This window comes from Perca fluviatilis, chromosome 18 (assembly GCF_010015445.1).
Source record: "Perca fluviatilis chromosome 18, GENO_Pfluv_1.0, whole genome shotgun sequence".
NCBI classification, from domain to species: domain Eukaryota; kingdom Metazoa; phylum Chordata; class Actinopteri; order Perciformes; family Percidae; genus Perca; species Perca fluviatilis.
The window spans coordinates 15,996,628-16,016,114 of NC_053129.1; the positions used below are offsets into that span (position 1 = coordinate 15,996,628).

Here is a 19,487-nt window from a genome sequence, read left to right on the forward strand (position 1 = left end):
GTATTCAATTGTTAAAAAAAGTAAAAACATTCCTGTACATTTCTTGGTAGGAACCTTGATATTTCTGATAATTTTAAATAGGAGTTTGACAAAGGTCATAAATCAAAACTCAAAACCTAACTAATGCAGAACTGGTGATTTTGCAACTAATCTCGCCAGATCTGGGAAAGTGTGTGTCTCGACGTGGATCTCTGTCACGATTGTGCCTGAAAATGTGTGTATGTCTGTGTATGTGTATGTGTATGTGTGTGTTGTTTGAATGTGCCCATGCATGTTGCTGGGTGCTCCTGTGTTAAATTGGCCACTGTTCTCTGCCTGAGTATTGGTTGACATTCAAAGTAACAAAGCTAGCTCTGCGCCCTAACCTGTGTGTGTGTGTGTGTGTGTGTGTGTTATTAGTGTGTAGGTAATGTGAGGGTGTGTGTAAGAGAGAGAGCATGGGTGATAGAAAAAGGGAAAGCAAGAGAATTTGCCAGTCACACACACTTAGGTTTTGCCTGCATTTGGGCGCTGTTCAAAGAAGAGGAGGCTGAGGCCTTTTAGGGTATGTGTGTGTGTGTGTGTGTGTGTGCGCGTGTAGGTGGGTGGGTGGATGTGTTTTTATTCGTAGCCAGGATGAGTTCATGGGGCCATTTCACTTCTGCTTTGAAACACAAAACCTTTTTTAGGACTTAACAAAAATATTTATTTGGTCTCATATTGAATTATTATCAGTTGAACTATCACAAATCATATATGAGCTTTAAAACTAAGCAATGTGCATTCACCCTGCAATCAATACGGCATCACATATTTCCATAAATAATTTGGAGATAACATTTTTTAATAATCTTGTCATGATTTACGAGACTCCAGGTTATGTATGATGAATGCAGTTTTCTCGCATGGTTAATCGATTGACCCCTCCCTAAACCGATGTCCCAGCTCTCCCAGGTGAAATGGATTCCAAAGTATTTGTTTAAATGAATTTGGCTGATGGATTTGAATAGTGTTTGTATTGCTCTTTGCATATTTCCGGATGTTGTTTTTTTTTGCTTAATCCAAGCAAAGAGACAGAAGCTCCTGCTTGACGTTGCAGCTGACTGAATGATGGGGTTTATAGTTGCTAGTAAAAGTCTGGATTTCCCCCATCGTAGCACAAAGATGTCAAACATGCGGGTGCTTTGTGTTCTTATCTGTAGCCTGTCACAGCCCCTGATCTGTAGTTTTAAGGAAACCTGGTGTATTTATGCAAGAGGCAAACATGCAGAAACACATAAAGAATGCTTGCTTGTGTGGGAGGTGTGTAGGAAAGAGGAGAGGGACAGAGAGAAGAGGAGTGATATTGAAAGAGGAAGAGAGGAGAAACAGAGTGAGCTTAAGATGAGAAAGACAACAAAAAAGAGCATGACAGCATATATTTACCTTATTATATTATTAGCCAGGTTGTTTTGACATTAAGGGAAACATCTCTTTTTCTCATGGCCATGTATTGCAGGAGTGACTTGACTTTATTTGGCATATAACATTAAACACAACACTTTAAGGACATTATTCATACTCTGGGAAATACACAGACATATAAGATAAGTGTAGCTCTGGTAATATTATATACACACCAAAGTTGCAGAGAAAGATAGATGCATGCTTCATCAAAAATATAAGAATAAGACCAGTGCTTTCTGCAGAATCCATTTATCACAGTTATAGGTTTACTGTTTTGAAGAGCTCTGCATTTTCTTTATCCTGACAATTGACTTCATCCTCCCCAGTAGTTTTAATCCATTAATGCTCCTTTGTGTTACTCACCCAAGTAAGCATGACATTTTTATTTTCTGTATAAACACATCTGCTTCGCTATGGTCATCAGCTTTTGGACTCATTTTTTGAAGAGTGTACACGCTTAGAGGCTGGAATCTGAACAGAGCCATATATAGACACTACTTGGCTGATCTTTTGACGGTTGGGCATCTTTCCAAGGTTAGAAAGCACATATGTACTGCCAGTGTTTAATTGGCAGCAAAAAGGGCACCTGCAATAGATTGGCATCTTTGTTTTTTTTCCCTTCTACAACATTTCTGTTGAGTTCTGGGGAATGAAAAGAGACAAATCTACCAGCAACAGAGTTACGTCTTTGGTGAGGTGACACCCTGCTGTTTGCTTGTATGTGTAATTTTACCTTTAAGCATCAGCTCTGCACCCATCAGAGTAGTTTTAAACTAACTCAATCGATTACAGGATCTAAGACAATAAAAAGTGTTTGACTACAAAATGTAGCAATGTAGCAATAGCAATAAAACTGATGATTATGTGCATAAACAAGTAGGCCTGACTAACATGCAAGTGTACTTTCTAATAAAAATGTAATCACCTTATTTCATTAATTTGAACAATTAGTTAATTGATCAATAATCTTCTACAGAAGATTAATCTCAAACCAACTTTGGTATTCGACTAATACTTTTAACTTAATTATCAAGCACAACATGCTTAACAGGTTCCTGCCTCTCTAGTTCACAGTTTTCTGCTATTATACGTTTCATGTCACGATAGAATGAATGTCTTTGGGGATGGACTGTTGCACTGACAAAAACAAAAGCCTTCGCCTTGGACTCTGGGTAGTAATTTTTACTGCTTTTATGGCATTTTATAATCTAAAAGATGAAAGATAAATTGTTCGTTACAGCCCTAAATAACTGAACAGTTTTTTACATTCTACAGCTTCAATTAGTTTTTAATATAAACTTGCTGTCAAAACTTAGTGGGAGCTGTGCTTAAACTTGTGCTAGGTACAGAAAACCTCAGCATCATGTTTCAGCTTTTCAGAAAGATTGATGAAAGAAACTAAAGCTAGTGAAGTAGAAGCTACAGTAGAAACGGAAGTGGACTTATGAAGGTCTCATTATAAATGATGCAGAAGGTGTGCTGTTACTCATGCTGTCTGTACTGTAATCAAAGCTTGGGACACAACTTTACAATTTTGGACACATTTCAATACTGTGGTTCTCAAAAATATGCATCCATTAAATAAACAGATGTGTCTTTTGGAATGCAGACTGCACCCATAATGTGAAAAACACACTTACATATGCCAACACCGACACACCCTCTGCACACACCACATAGTCTGCAGAACAACAAAATACTGTATACACGCAGAAAGTGTTTTCTCTAACTACCCTACTGTAGCTAATGTCACACCGACTCACATCCCTTTTTCAGGATCCCTTGAAAAGTGGTCACACACTGACGCAAACATTAATCTTCAACTCCACTTGTTTATTCAACCGTGAATGTGAGCTCATTTCCAATACCAAAAAAAGAGTTTTTGCGGTGGACTGGACAAAAACTCATTTTTATGTCCTGTAACTGTAACTCAAGTCACTCTCACACACACACACACACACACACACACTGTTTGCACTGCAGTGGAAAATCTTCACTACCACGGCGGCTGGTTGCCTAGCAACCCTGTGACGTCAAACCGAGTTTCCCTCTCACAGCTGTATGTGTGTGTGTGTGTGTGTGTGTGTGTGTGTGTGTGTGTGTGTGTGTGTGTGTGTGTGTGTGTGTGTGTGAGAGACAGTGAGTCTAAGTTTATGAGTGCGTGTCCAACTCTGTGTGTATGTGTGTGTGTGCGCGCATGTGTGTGTGTGCGTGTGTGTGTGTGCGGCGTGCGTGTGTGCGTGTGTGTGTGTATGTTACAGAGTGCCTTTTTGGTTTACTGTGAGAGGGGAAACACCGGTCAATTCAATTCATTTGGTGTTTCTGTGTGAAGTAGCTGGTAAGAGTATGTGCATGTTCAAGTCACCCCCCGGCTATGGAGGAGGCGGGTTGGCCCACAATTACTGAAGCTGACATTTTTTGGTGAAAGAGTATCAAGTATGGGATCCAGTGCAGAAGTGAAGTGTGGTTTCACATGGTTTCAGAGCTGTCAGAGACACACTGGGGAAACCCTCCTGGGATACATGAATGCAAGGGTTTGTGCAGAAAAAGGGATGTATAGTATGTCTCAGACTAGAATGGAGATCCGTGGGTTTCTAAATGTAATGGCTATATTATCAATAGAATTTATCAAGACTTCTTGGTTTATTTCTGTGCTGTTTTCATAAGCCAGATTTGATAATTGCATATTAACATGACCGTGATTTGATATATATTCTGTTTGTTAGTGAGCAAGTGAAGAAATCATTAAAAATGGAATTGTGTTTTCTGAGTTGAGGCTAAATTCAGATGTGCTCTTTAATGTTCCATAGGGACCTCAATTTGGAAGCAAGCCTTATCCGACTACAATATTTAGTTCCAATATAACTGAACAGCCACATCACAAAGACCTAACCCCCATTTTATTTTAGATGTCCCTTTTTCTTGCCCTCATATTGCTGTCGATTTTGCAAAGCCATTTTTCCACTAGCACAGCCTTGGTTGCTAAGAGATTTGTCATGCACTCTCCAAGCGTCTAATGCACGTTGTTTAGCCTGCATCACACTCCCTGCAGTTTAATTTGTTCTGTGTGTGTTTTGAGTGCGCTGTGTATGTGTGTGCCTCTCAGTCTAAACTTTGCAGACTCAGACAGTTGCAATATTTGTATCTGCAAGGGGACCTTGTGGTGAGCGATATCAGGCTTGTTGTTTCCTCAGTGCTTCTCTGTTGAAAACATCAGCATGCATCAGTGTTTCCCCTGCTTCTTCACGGTACACATTTGTAACCCAGAGTTACCCTTTGCCCAAAGTTTTTTTTTTTTCACCATTCTCACCACTTTCCGCCTCTTTTCATTCCTCCCTGCATGCAAATGAGTGATCTGGTTGCCCTATGTAACCCTACTTCTCCTGGTAAAAAGAAAACCTCTACATTTCCTTACATCTATGCAAATTGTTTGTGGCAACACCCTTTTCAATACTATATGTGATATTTGCACAATTTACTAAATAATTTGTCTTGTGCAAATGTATGTTGTGTTAAAACATCTGCAGATGTTGAAAACCATGATGCACATTTCTAGAAGATAATCAAGGGGCCAATAGAAACTCTTCTCCTCATTGCTTCTTTTTTCCTCCGTGCTCTTTCTGTTGTTTACAGAGGGCAAGGCCTTTTTTTTTTCTTTCTTTTTTTGTTTGTAGTCAGCGGCGGATGTGGAAAATACTGTCGCTGAGGCAAGCGGCAACCCCCCCACTTCCTGTCTGCAAGAAGTTCCTTCTCTTACCATTTCCTCTCCTTCTCTCTCTCTCTCTCTCTCTCTCTCTCTCTCTCTCAATGGAAACTTTACTGTTTTTCCTTCTCTCCTCATGTCATCCAGCTGGTCTGGGGATAGAGATAGGAGAGACAGCGGGAGAGCAATGAGCCAACAGACAGGCTGACTTTGAGGCACGTTTTAGGCAGAGAGAGAGAGAGAGAGAGAGATAGTGGACATTTTGCAAATCCAAAAACTGTACTGAATTGTAAGTTTTGGGTTCATATCCAGCTTTGCTCATTGAAAAAAATACTTTTTAATCGGTTTAAAATGCCATTATAACCAATAAAATGAAAATGTTGCTACTTTCGAAAGAACCAAAAGTGCCTAAATGGTAAGACGTGTCTGGCCATTAAACACTCAATACACTACATGAAGCTATGTTGAAGCTGGAGAGTTTTGAGTTTTGATTTCCTGGTGGAGACATCCATTTCTTCCTGTGTGTCTGATGATTGACAGTCAGCACACACTGATGTGGAAAAGGCACTGAGAATACCAAATTAGATGGATGATCTAGGAAAGGGAATCTTCAAGTCTGTCAAAGTTAGTTTTTAATACTGTGTGGAAATGAACAGCAACACATGTCTTCTGTAAAGGTAGGAGTATCTCAATGAAGGCTATACTGTGTATTGATTATTTGTATAAAGAACTTGTATAGAGAACAAGTGCAGAAGATTATTTTTATAAAAAAAAAACTGCAGTATTATGATTACTTTAATCAGGATAAAAAACTCAAAATGCCAGCAAAGAGGGAGCAACAATTTGCCCCTGATTGGACTGGACAGATTGACTTTAACTAGATAATAACACTTGATTCTGATTGGATATTTAATATGTAGTGCTCTAATTTGTGAGCTGGATTCAGCTGTAAAGGCAGGGTTACAATTCTGGATCGTTGATTTTCACACATGGTTTCCTGCTTTTTTTTAATCTGTACTCGTTTATTTTTTCTTAAATCTTTTGTGTATCCTAACCTCACTGTTGAACAAATTGGTGCAAAACACTCATTTACATTCTTAAAATGTTTCCACAACTGAAAACGTTTTCTACACAAATCATCTCTGTTAACACATTTAAACTCGACTTTCCATGAGCGTTTGTTATCTACATTTCACGCATTTAGACACATTCATGCAAATGTTATTTTCACAGACTTACAAAAGGTGATAGTCATCTGCCAGCTGTGAAATTATTGTTGAATAAGCTAAGAATCTAAAGCTAGTTTTTATTTTTTTTAAAACTCAGATGTGTAAAACTCAGGCTGAAGGAACAGTATATTGTAGTTCAACATAGAGTGCATGGGAGCTGCTGGTTAGGATGTTTCCTTTGGTCTATTTTTGCTTGTGTTGTAACTTCTGTCACCATCTTTGTGTTTCTCACACACACACGGAGAGTCACATTCGAGACACATACAGCTTTTACACATACACATGACATACACACAACATGTATTCTCACACACATATATGTAGAAAAACATGTATGAGGCTTAGTTTGCTTTTTGCCACAGAGCCTTTACATTTTCCCAGTACTTAGTGTGCATTCACACACACACACACACACACACACACACACACACACACACACACACACACACACACACACACACACACACACACACGTGTAAATCTCCATCTGTGTCTTTCAAATGCTGTGACCTGTGTGGATATTTGCATGTCCAGATTATGTTTGTCCTCTGTTTTGCCACTCAAATGATGCACAATTGTTTATCCCTGTACACACACACACACACACACACACACACACACACACACACACACACACACACACACACACACACACACACACACACACACACACGTGTAAATCTTGTAGGGTATAGAAAGAGGAGCACGTTCTAGCCTGATGTGCTTAGTTTTCAAAGGCGAGAGTTTGGGTGTGTTGCAGGAGAGCTGAACAGATTTGAAGTCTTGTCAGTTTGTCTGACAGAAAGCCCATCGGCCATGATGTGGTCTGCATGGCTGTTTTCAGTGTGGACTGTTGTCGTGTCAGTCGGAGCCATCTTTATAATTACTATCATCCACCTCCGCACCAGCCACCTGCAGGTATACAGCCAGTGTTCCTTTTATTTCAGGTTTGCATTTACTGTCAAAGAGTGCTTCTTATACTTGGATTTAATTCTTGTTTGGGGATGTTTGACAGCTCTATTGTTGAAGTTAGAGTTTATTGAGCAATAATAATCCTGGTAATAGTTGTAGTCATTTGTTTTTTTGCAAACTTCTCCTTTTCTTTCGTCCTCCTGATTGCATCTTAATGCCTGTGGCTCCTAAATCTACGCACTGTGACAACGTCTGTTATTACTCAAACTTGAGCTAGTCCAGACTTTCCCTTTTCTGTCTCTCTCTTGCCCTCCGCACCTCTCTCACACAAACACACACACCCGCTGTAAGTGGGCAACATGGGAGATGAATGACAGTCTGAGTTGACAGAGAAAGTCCAGACCCTGGCTACTTACCAAGCTGTAGCCTGATACTCTTGCGCTCTTGCTAACTGGCTTAAGATGGTGGATAAAAAATGAGGAGGGGAATATCATTCAGTTTGACTTATCGTAATAAGTAAAAACGTAATCAGTATTGTATTTTTTTGTGATTGACATTTGTCTGCTGATGAAAATGTGGAATGACAGTGGATGACAGTGAATCAGAGGGCAAATAAAAATCACAAGAGTCGATTTCAACCTTTATTTATTCAGAGAAAACTGTCAGTGCATGTGTTTCTAGTCATACCTACACATAGACACATGGAGATTTCCAGTACAAGCTACTGGATGTTACCTTTCGCCTCCAGGACACTGTCCCTTTACTTGAAACTATATTTAATATCTAATTTTTGTTCTGAAATTACAAAGACAGCATTAAGGTTCCATATCAGCTGAAACACAGCGTGGTACAGAATCATTTCAAAGGATTTGTGTCCATGAAATCAATTCGGTAGACTTCTACAAATATTGAGCTTTGCGATCAAACTTTTTGTTCTTGAACTTTCAAAAGGCAAATGCCAATAATCTTGTGTATTGTAATACTGTAATATGTGTATTGTAACATCACAGGGTGATGATCTCTCTGAGACACATTTCAGCTGACCTACACTGCAGTTAGTTTCCACCATGTGATCTGCAGACGATGTGTGTGTGTGTGTGTGTGTGTGTGTGTGTGTGTGTGTGTGCGTGTGTGTTTTACTTTTTGTAGGGGGCAAGTTTTTTTCAGTGGTGCAGAGAAAAACCTTAGACAGAAAGAGAGGGAGAGGGATAAGAAAGTGTGTGTGTGTGTGTGTGTGTGTGTGTGTGTGTGTGTGTGTGTGTGTGTGTGTGTGTGTGTGTGCGTGCATGCATGTTTTACTTTTTGTAGGGGGTGAGATTTTCAGTGGTGCAGAGAAAAACCCTTCATGTGACTCTTCACTACCTTAGACAGAAAGAGAGGGAGAGGGATAAGAAAGTGTGTGTGCGTGTGTGTGTGTGTGTGTGCGTGCATCTAACCATAGATAGTCATGCTATCAGCTGATGAATTTTCATCAGGTCCAGATTATGTGACATGGGTTATATTTCTCCTTCTATGGTCTGCTTCTCTCTTATCTTATCCATCCACTCCTCTCATCTCTATTCTTCTCTCCTCTGGTTATTTGTAGACATAATATTATTTCTCCCGGTATTTGGAGACCAGAGGAAATGTTGTGTGTGTGTGAGATCCCACCATTAACAGATATTATGCTATCTGTGTAGGATAGGGAAGTTTAGCATATTATATTACACTAGATGCAATCACTGATAAGATGTGATCATTTAAGGGTGGATTTTACATCTATTATAATATTTTAATTTAACTTTGTAGGGGAAACAAAACATTCAGAATTTTCTCAGTTTTTAGTGCTGCTGCAGCCACTTTTACCTCTGTCACAATGTTGCACAGCCAAGCATTGTTTAAGCCCACAGAAGAAGACATTTGGAGTTTTTCCATCTGATGTAATGCTGCAGGCTTTGGTTTGAATATGTTATTCAATAAGAGTGTGATATACTGTAGCTTCAATGAAGTGTTGCAACATGCAGGAAAATAATAGATTTGAACAGGATGATTTAGGAGAATAGAGAATGTGTTTTTGCTCATCTCAATATTTCACACAATTCTTTTTTTTTAACTTGTCATGTACTTCTCCAGTAAACATAAAAGGGAACAGACAGTTATTTCAGAGAGTTTAACAGTTAGATATTTATGTATCTGTAGAAGGAAAGTCTTTCCATCACAGAGACCGAGAACTGGACTGGAGAGCTGGAGAAAGTGAGAACTAGACTTGAATCAGTTTGTAGTCACTGAGATGAAAACGGTTGATGAAAATAACTTGCTGTGTGTGTTTGTGTGTTGAAGACAGCATATGTCTTAGTTTGTCAATGTGTTTGTGTGTGTGTGTGTGTGTGTGTGTGTGTGTGTGTGTGTGTGTGTGTGTGTGTGTGTGTGTGTGTGTGGCAGGAGTCCCGCAGTTCAATTTATCCGTGCCAGGGACAAGGAAAGCCCTTGGAAAAACTTTGTTTGGGTGTTTTGTGTGTGTGTGTGTGTGTGTGTGTTTGGTTGTGTGTTACCCGGGGAAACCCCAGCTTGATCCTTCATAGTTTAGTTAATAGAGTAAGAAAGAGAGAGAGAAAAAAAGAGTCTGGGAGAACCAGGCAGAGAGAAACTGAAGATGGCTTCCCCCGGGTCAGGGATGCCCCACAGTGTGTGTGCGTGTGCGTGTGTGTGTCTTGTTTTGCTCATGGCCATTAAACGAAACAGTAAAAAAGCGCTGGATCAGCCAAACGTTTCAGAGCAGAGCTTAAACTACTGGTTTTATCTGTTTCCTGGGTTATTTTACTGCACATTGCCATCTGAGCCATTGAGCATTTGGTCATCATCATACAGTACGCCATGTCGTCAAAAGGGTCCAAATAGTTTGCATAACCAGAAAACATTGACTCAAATCAATTTTACAAACTGTTTGGTTAAAACATGTTCATGGTGAACCCGAGCCCACTGATCATTAATACAAGTCAGGCAGGCCGCATTACGGTAACACTAAAGCAGATTCTGGCAGAGCATACGGTTGTTAATTTCCTGGTTCAAAAGCACATTTTTGGTGAAACATCATTCTGTTGTGTGTGTTTGTAGCACAAGTCTTGGAAGAAGATTAAGAACATGGTCCACTGGTCACCGTTTGTCATGTCCTTCAAGAAGAAATATCCCTGGATACAACTGGCTGGGCATGCAGGTGTGTGTAGATACAAATAACATGGTTCATAAGAATAACACGCTCAGGCTCATAACACACATGTTGACGGCCAAAGTTGTTATGCTGTTTTTTTTAAAGAAGATGTGCATCGAAACATTAGTATGTCTTGGTTGGTGCTAGTTCTCTTAGGTCAGAGCCGATCACTGTATCTTAACACTTTCTGCAGCTGCTTCACAGTAAAAGTGTGTCTTTACAGGAAGCTTCAAGGCGGGAGCAAACGGCCGTATATTAAAAGTAAGATGCTTCCACCAATCACACCTTTTTTGTCATTGCACAGAGGTACCACATATTGTTAATACTGATATAGTGTAGCCATGGGTATATAACTACAATAACGTGTTGTTGATATCCTTTAGAAACACTGTGAATGTGAGCAGCGCTGTTTGTCCCTCCTGATGAGGGACGTACTGCGCCCGTACGTCCCTGGTTACCATGGTGACGTAGAGAAGGACGGACAGAAATACAACCAGATGGAGGATCTGCTGGCTGAGTTTGACTTCCCGTGTGTGATGGACTGTAAGATGGGAGTGAGGTGAGAAGACACTTGGCACGACATGGTATACATTTTTACATAGCAAGGTGGTGTTTATTTGCAAAGTGCTGGATGTGGGAGTCAGTCACACATTTGCAAGTCACAGGTCTTCACCTTTAAGTCTCAAGTCACTGTGGTGAGAATCAAGCAAGTCAAGTCAAGTCCCTGCTATAAGTCAAGCAAGTCACAAGTCAAGTCATACAAAAAATTGCTGTTAACCATAGCTAAACGTCACATTCGTACATTTGTTTGTGTTGCTTGAAGTGAAGTTGGATGTTGTGGTTCTTGCGTTTGTCATTTCTGAGTTGCAATCCTTGCACACCGCTGTTCTTTTCTTAGCATCGACTACAAACTCCTTAAATCTGAATTTCACTATTTTGGGCATGATCCCTTCCATGACAGCGGCCTCATACGTTTGTCTCTGATGGTCTGTCGCGCTCTGGAAGGTTGCCTAGCAACTTGGCAGGGTGGCGCGTCGGAAGTTCTGAAAACAAAACGTAACTTCTCAATACCTTGAAAAAAAAGAATACGGACCTGGCTATTACATTAATAAAAAGTCAAGTCCTTTCAAGTCATCTGTCTCAAGTCAAAGTCAAGTTGAGTTATTTATAAATGTCAGTCAAGCAAGTCTCAAGTCATCAAATTGGCGACTCGAGTCAGACTCAAGTCAAGTTGTGCGACTCGAGTCCCCCACCCTTTGAAAGTGCCACTTAACCTCAGAAAACAATGATGAATTACCTTTAATGTACTTTACTGTGATTCCCCACAGACACACGACAAACTACAAACTTTTCTGTTTCTTTAATCTGCAAAGAGATAGAAAATTAAAGTTTTTTAATTTTAAACGTGGGTCTTATAGTTTTGACCGTCATTTTTATTGATAATGATACTATTATACTGGCAAAAATAATTGTTGAGATGTGGAAAATAGGTGAAAATTTTCAAAATTAAATACTGTAGGCCAACAAACCCAAGCATTCCCCCCTTTATTTAGAGTTGAAGGCCAAAGTGTGAGCACCTGAAATATCTGTAATAATCCCTTTTTGCACACAAAAACTGCGGCAAGTCCAAAGTTGAGCCGTGTCTGTAAACTGTGATGGATGTTTGTGTAATGATTTTTGTTGCCTCTTCCAAATAAGTTTGGTTTCTTTATAACCTGTATGATCGTCTCACTGCTCACATTTCTTGCCTTGCCAGACTTCTTTTTTATCTATGTCGCTGTGTTCCCAGATCTCAGCACTTGTAATAGATTTCAGCTGTGTATTACTGTTTGGAAAGAGACATCTTCTTCACACCTTTGCTTTCACACTCTCTGCTCATCTATACCTCATCCTCCTCCCTGTGCTCATGTCTGTCACCCATCCTTTCTTCTTTTCTGTCTTCTTCACCGTCCACCACCTGTTTTTTTTCCTCACGCTTCAGGACCTACCTTGAGGAAGAGCTGACCAAGGCTCGTAAGAAACCCTCCCCGAGACCCGACATGTATCAGAAAATGGTTGAGGTGGATCCCGAGGCGGCTACGCCAGAGGAAAATCTCCAGAAAGCTGTGACCAAACCCAGATACATGCAGTGGAGAGAGACCATAAGCTCAACAGCCACCCTGGGATTCAGGATAGAGGGAGTCAAGGTAAGACTCACAAAGAGAAAGGTGTGTGTGACCTTCCTTCCCTCCTTTCTTCCAGTATTCTGTGTGTGTGTGTGTCCTTCAAGGGCATGATCTTGCTTCCTGTTTTGAACAGAAACTTCCTCTGAAGTATACGTTTGTTCATGAAATCCTTTGTCGCACATGAGGCCTGTCTGTGGCAGCTCTATATGCCTTGGCATCTGGCACTGACGTTGTACACACACACACACACACACACACACACACACACACACACACACACACACACACACACACACAAAACACACTGCTGTCTTTATTTGAGGGTTGTGGCTATATAAGGACATTCACGGCCTCCCGGTGGTCTGTTGCCATGACACTGAGGGTTATCCCCAGAAACAGACATATGTGTATGCGTGTGTGTGAAAAAAATATAAAGCGTGGATGTGCAGTTCATGAAGTTCGTGGAGTTCAACCTCTGTTTTTGTAATTGTGTGTCTGTGTATCTGTGCATATTATATAGATTGTGTAAGCTCTTATGTACGTGAAGAGTGTGTGGTATTAATTAGGTGTGTTGAGAGAGAGAAAGACCTAGCTGTACTCAGACCTGGACCGTAAAGGGAAAAATAGTTTTGTCTCCAAATAGTATCTTGTTGCCTGGCAGCCATCAGAATAAGAAACACTCATTTATTCTCTGACTTCTGGTACTGCTTCTGGTGCTATCTACTGTACTATTGTTACTACTGTACATGTGCTACTGATACAAATGCTATAAATCCAGTACTAATACTACTATTGTCCCACTACTATCTCTACTAGTGCTTCCACTTTGCTATCCCCAAACGTTTATATAATTCGCTATATTGTTATGTATGTTGTAATAGTTTGCTTGATTAGTTCTTTTTTGTGAGACCGGATATTTTGACTCCACAACATTTCATAAGAAAATAACTAAAAGCTTGTTACCAGGACCAGGAGACAGAACTGTGCATTGATTCGACGTCGACTTCAGATCTGCAGGTCACACAATGCCCTCAGGCCCATATACAACAGCTGTAAAGGCTGAAACGATAACACAATCAGCCGACTAATTTGATTATTGATTAATTGTTAAAGTCATTTTTTTAAACTAAATATCTTAAGGGTTTAGACTGACAGACAAAACAAACAACTCTGGGAAACCAGGATGGCCATTTGTCACTATGTTTTGAAGATGTAGCTGTGTCTCTGGTCAGTGAAACCAAGTCAAAGACCCCTTCCTGCTTTCATTCCTGGCTAAATCTCTAAAAATATATTTCGCTCACTCCTTCCTTTCCTCCCCTTATTGTTTCCTCTCCTCTTCTCTCCTCTGTAGAAGGAGGACGGGACAGTGAACAGAGATTTTAAGAAAACAAAGACGAGAGAGCAAGTCACTGAGGCCTTCCATGACTTTGTCAAAGGAAATAAGGACATTCTGGTGAGTGTGCTTGTAGTTTGCTACAAATCAGTGCTTTTAATGTTTCCAAAAAATGCATGTCTGTTTTTATTTTAAGTATGCCCACCCCAGTTTTTCAGCCTACCGTCTGCAAATACAGTGCAGAGTTTTTTTTTTTTTTTTTTTTTTTTTTTTTTTTTTTTTTTTTTTTTTTTGTGTGTGTGTTGCTACCTGAACAGTGATTTTCACACACACACACACACACACACACACACACACACACACACACACACACACACACACACACACACACACACACACACACACACACACACACACAACACTTTAAGCTTCCTTGGCCAGAAGAGAAGGGAAGTCCTTGGGCCTCTTCAAACACACACACGCGCGCACTATTAGTACGTCACAGCATTGTGTACATGTGTATGCTTGTAAGGGTGTTTTTTTTACTTAAATACATGCATTACATTTTTAAATGAATCCAACACCCATGTTTTAATTAAAAGCATAAAAAGCATGTTTTAATCTTGACTTTGAGGCAGACTGGGCTGAGAACAGATCATCCATGACGCCATCAGCAGCCCAGTTCTAGTACAGACAGCAGAATTGGCTGCACCAGAAGTGGGCAGAACTGGGTGAACAAAAAATAAAAGCTTGTGATTTTTTTCTTCCAGAACTGTTATCTAAGCAGGCTGAAAGAAGTAAGAGACACTCTGGAAATTTCCCCATTCTTCAAAACCCACGAGGTAAAGGCAGACTGCTGTTCACTTGGTGCAACTCCAAGACATACTTAATTAACTTAAAACTGTCATTTGTTTAAAAAAAAGGCAAAAATAAAACATTATTTACAAAGAAGTGATGTGCATGTATGTAATATCATGTATATTAAATGCTAAGACCCATTTTTAGGCTTCCTAATGCCTGTGTAAAGTTTAGAGCTGCAAAGATGAATTGATTAATCTATTAGTTGTCAACAATTCAATTAATCGCCAACTATTTTGAAACTCGATTAGTCTGTTTAAGTCATTTTTTTATGAAAAAAACGTCTCTGATTCCAGCTTCTTAAATGTGAATATTTTCTAGTTCCTTCACTCCTCTATGACAGTAAACTGAATATCTTTGAGTGGTGGACACAACAAGACATTTGAGGACGTCATCTTGGGCTATGGAAAATAATGATCATGATATTTGACACGACATTTTATAGACCAAACACTGATCACTTAATCGAGAAAATAATTGACAGATTAATCATCTATAAAAAAGAAATGTTAGTTGCAGCCATAGTAAAGTCAAGCTTTTAGAAAAAGGCTTTTTGACCCGATAGAGTGTTCATGTCAGTGTGCATTACTGTACAATGCAAATGCTTTATGTTGCAGGACTGGGCTCGGTTCAGGATGTGTGAATTTCCACGTTGTGTGTAGACTGTTACTTTACTAAACAGCATGTAGCTTATCTTTTGAATAGCATAATAACATGTATTTGTGTAACTTATTCATATTGTAATTTATTGATTTAGTAATAAGTGCAATTTAGTGACACTAACTCACTTGAGCGAACACACCAGTGCACATAACAGGTCTTGTCATGGAAATTGGACAGCAACGGCCTTGACCACACATTCAGTTTCACATTTACACACACACGCACACATAAAAACATACCAGTAAACATGAGAAGTTGGTGTAACAAAGCAGGAAGTGAGATCATGTTTTTGAGGGACACAAACACGTAATGTTTATTAAAAAAAGAAAGAAAACTTTTTGAGTAATTATTTCCTATTTTCTTATTCATCCCATTGTCTTGCTGGGTCTCTGTAGGTGATTGGCAGCTCCTTGTTGTTTGTTCACGACAGTAAGGGACGGGCCAAAGTCTGGATGATCGACTTTGGGAAAACTACGCCTCTTCCTGAAGGGGAAGAACTAACCCACCGAGCATCATGGCAAGAGGGCAATAGAGAGGATGGTTACCTTTCTGGACTTGATAGTTTGGTGGACATCATTTTATCAATGGTGAACTCTGAGACTTGAAGTCAGAGGGTTTTTAAAAAGAAATCCAATTGAACATTTGGACACACAACAACCACTTCCATTCATTCTTCCTCTCTCTCGGGAACACTTTGGACTTCCTCAGGATTCCTTCACAGGCATTTGTCCTCATGCACCAAACCACATCATCACAAAACAATGCGTGGCCAAATCCATTCATGGATGCAGCCTTTCTATTCATATACAGTGGATTTCAATATCATGCTCTTTCCCATCCATAACCCTTTTGATACCCTCAAGGGCAGGCCATAATAGGCCTTTTTCAGAGCAAACGTTTTAACTTTAAATATGAAAGATAGCTCAGTTCCATTATGTCTCCCAGTAAGCCATCCCTGCAAGACAACCTTTTTACTAAAGAAATTACCCTTAAAGCAAAACAATGTAGATTGCCTATTCCAAATGTGAAGGCTAAGACTGATGATATGATTATATTTTTTTTGTTATTGTAAACAAATCCCCCAAAAAGACCAAAACAATCATGTGTTACAGTTTGTTTTTCTATATCTGCCCAGCTCTCAGCCCCAAGACCATTTGTGCCAGCTGAAGATGTGAACCTTTAAAAAAATCAGGATTACACATAAATGGTTTCATTTTTTTTTTTTTTTTAAGACTAAATAATTTTATAAAACAGCTGGACACTGTAGTTTTTAGCAAACGTGTGGATTTTGAACATTTCTGACTTTGGGCGCTACCTGGTGGTAATATAAAAAAAATACACTAATTGTCTAATTTTCTATATGATGCTATCCTAATTTGAAAGATGCTATAATCACATACACATTTAACAGGTAATGGATTTTAAAACTCCCTTATTTGACATTAAATGTCTTGATTTGGGTACACCCCTGCTCTCATGACTTTTAAACAGTTATTCTCCTTTGTGTATCTGTTAGATGTATCCCCATTCAATCAGAGTTAGGTTGCATTTCTTCCTCAGCTTATCTGAACTCAGTTTTATTGAAGTTTTTTGTCTGTTTGATAAGTTTGACCACAACTTCAGCACATTGCCGTTTCTTTTTAAAAAAACAGTCTGCACTTGATTACATTTCCGCTGTTAGAGATTGTACAGTTAAGTGTGTTTTACAGTGAAAAACAAAACTAGTCTTTTAGCTGTTTTTAACTTCTGTTTAACCAGTCAACCTTTAGATACTGTAGGTTGGTCAGTGAGGTTTTCAGTGGCAGCCATGTTTGCTCCACAATAATCTGGCAATAACTGGCAATTATGTGGAGCTAAATTATACATCTCACAGTAGTTTCAGTATGTTATGGAGGGCATTGTTTCATATGTAACATATTTACAGTGGTAGTACTTCCCTGGCCAAACACTTCTCAACCTATTCACACTTTTGTTGGGATTGTTCACAATGTACAATGAGATTTCTTATGTTTGATGTAGTTTTTGTAACATTATTTTAGTGTACTCAAATCCTGTGGAACACTTACAGCCATGAACAATCTTATTTAAGCTATACAGTGCCTTGACATTACAAAGCCAAGTCAGACAACTGAAAATATGTTCTTATTGTAAATGTTATGATGGACTTTGCTCCTAGTCTTAACTGTCAGTTTCTGTGTGCAGTCTTGGGTGCATGTTTATTATCCTCTTAAAGTTCGGGCTTAATTTGTATTTCATTCTGTTTTTATTTATAACATTATATTATGTGTTTTTTTTTTAGTTAATGGGATACTGTGACATTTTTGTGACAACTTTGGGCTGTTATGTGGTTTTGTCTTCAAGCATGTGTTACAAGATGAGTGGAAGTCAAACTGTGGGGCACATCACTGACATTGTGGACATTATTCAAAAACTTGGATATGGCTAAAGAAAAGATTGATAATGTTCAGATAATGAGTCCCATTAACATGAATGGAGAATGCAAACATTCACTTTGAAAATGGTTGGGCAGGAGGGGAGTGAAAAATATGTCTCATAATGTAACAGGTTCTTGATGAACAATAAAATCTAAATAGTCCCATTAGTAATTTGTTCCACTCTACCACATATTTAAAATACCATGGTTTTCATTTGATGTTTGCAGTGACACTAGATGCAGAAAGGACTGATAATAATTCCATGCAGTGCCTTCTTAAAGATGTAGTTTGACATTTTGGAAAATAAAACGTATGCTTATTAGCTGTTTTAACAAGAGTTAGATGGGAAGATTGATACCACTCTCATGTCTGTGTGCTAAATATGAAGCATTCGCCAGCAGCTGATTAGCTTAAAGCATAAAGACTGGAAACGGAGAAACAAAACCAAGTTTTTTGAATTGAAGATATATATATATATATATAAAACAAAAAAAAAAAAAATATATATATATATATATAAAACAATGATATGTGAACTAGTGAGCTTTAATATTATGGGTCAGCAGATTTTATTTCCCATGAACAGAGGCTAGCTGTTTTCCCCTGTTTCCAGTTTTTATAGTAAGTAAGTAAGTACATTTTATTTATATAGCACATTTAAACATAGCGGAGCTATCCAAAGTGCTGAACAGGGTAAAGCAAAAACAAATAAACAGTAAAACAGCCAACAAGACAAATGTGCTAAGCTAAACTAACCAGGTGCTGGCTGTAGCTTCATTTTTAAAGGACAGATATGAGCGTGGTATCACCTTTCCCAAAATGTTAAACTTTTCCTTTATGACAACCATTTTAACTATTGCATATGCTCCCCAATGTGCACTTAGAGTTGTTTGTTAGTACTGTAGGTATTATATTGTTTTGGTTATGCAGGCTTGTGTATTTATTATTTGGATTGTTGCTTTAAAAAAGTGTGTACTTGGTAAACAAAGAAAATCCTGCTCCATGTGTGACTTCAGTGAATTTATGGGATCTTATCATAGAGGTCTGAGCATCATCTATCTGTCAAATGTCAATGACATATCAAATCATCAGTCAAGAGTTTGATTAATCCTTACTAAAACTCAGAGTATTTGATCTGCTGGTAGGACCCAACCTCTGGTCCTGACCTGCAAACCCACAGTGACCCCAGGCTGATGCTGCTGCTTGGCCACATTCATTACTGTGGTTGCATGGAGGTCATTTGCCATTCAAATCACACCTGTCCACAACAGCAGCAGCATCCGGAGCTGCTGGGAAAGAAATGACATGATTCAGGTGCAGAGAGGTTGTGGATGGAGAAAACACAGCTGAGGGGGGGTGCAGAAAGAGAATTCTTTAGGGTTTTTTGAACATGCAGCTCCTACTGTACACATTTCGAAAGATATTTACACTTTTTTATACTCTCTGGCCACTCATTGCCCATTTTGTGCATTTTTTAAAGTGATTATATGTTACAACTGAAATGACCTACACATATACTCTTTGCATTAGCTATTTCCCCACATGACAGAAGTTTTAGTATCCTTAAGCCTTACAGT

General features: G+C 39.1%; 1 protein-coding gene across 2 annotated transcripts in view; it reads left to right on the forward strand.

Annotated features, from left to right (window-relative positions):
• The window catches only part of itpkb (inositol-trisphosphate 3-kinase B), a 28,777-nt gene extending 10,545 nt beyond the window's left edge, over positions 1-18,232 (forward strand). For both annotated transcript variants that reach the window (XM_039781069.1, XM_039781070.1), the window contains exons 6-12: positions 10,363-10,462; positions 10,680-10,717; positions 10,840-11,015; positions 12,438-12,642; positions 13,973-14,074; positions 14,725-14,796; positions 15,871-18,232. In XM_039781069.1, coding sequence (XP_039637003.1) covers positions 10,363-10,462; positions 10,680-10,717; positions 10,840-11,015; positions 12,438-12,642; positions 13,973-14,074; positions 14,725-14,796; positions 15,871-16,080 — 903 coding nt within the window. In that variant the 3' untranslated portion in view covers positions 16,081-18,232. The remainder of the gene's footprint in view (positions 1-10,362; positions 10,463-10,679; positions 10,718-10,839; positions 11,016-12,437; positions 12,643-13,972; positions 14,075-14,724; positions 14,797-15,870) is intronic.
• Positions 18,233-19,487: the final 1,255 nt, after the last annotated feature.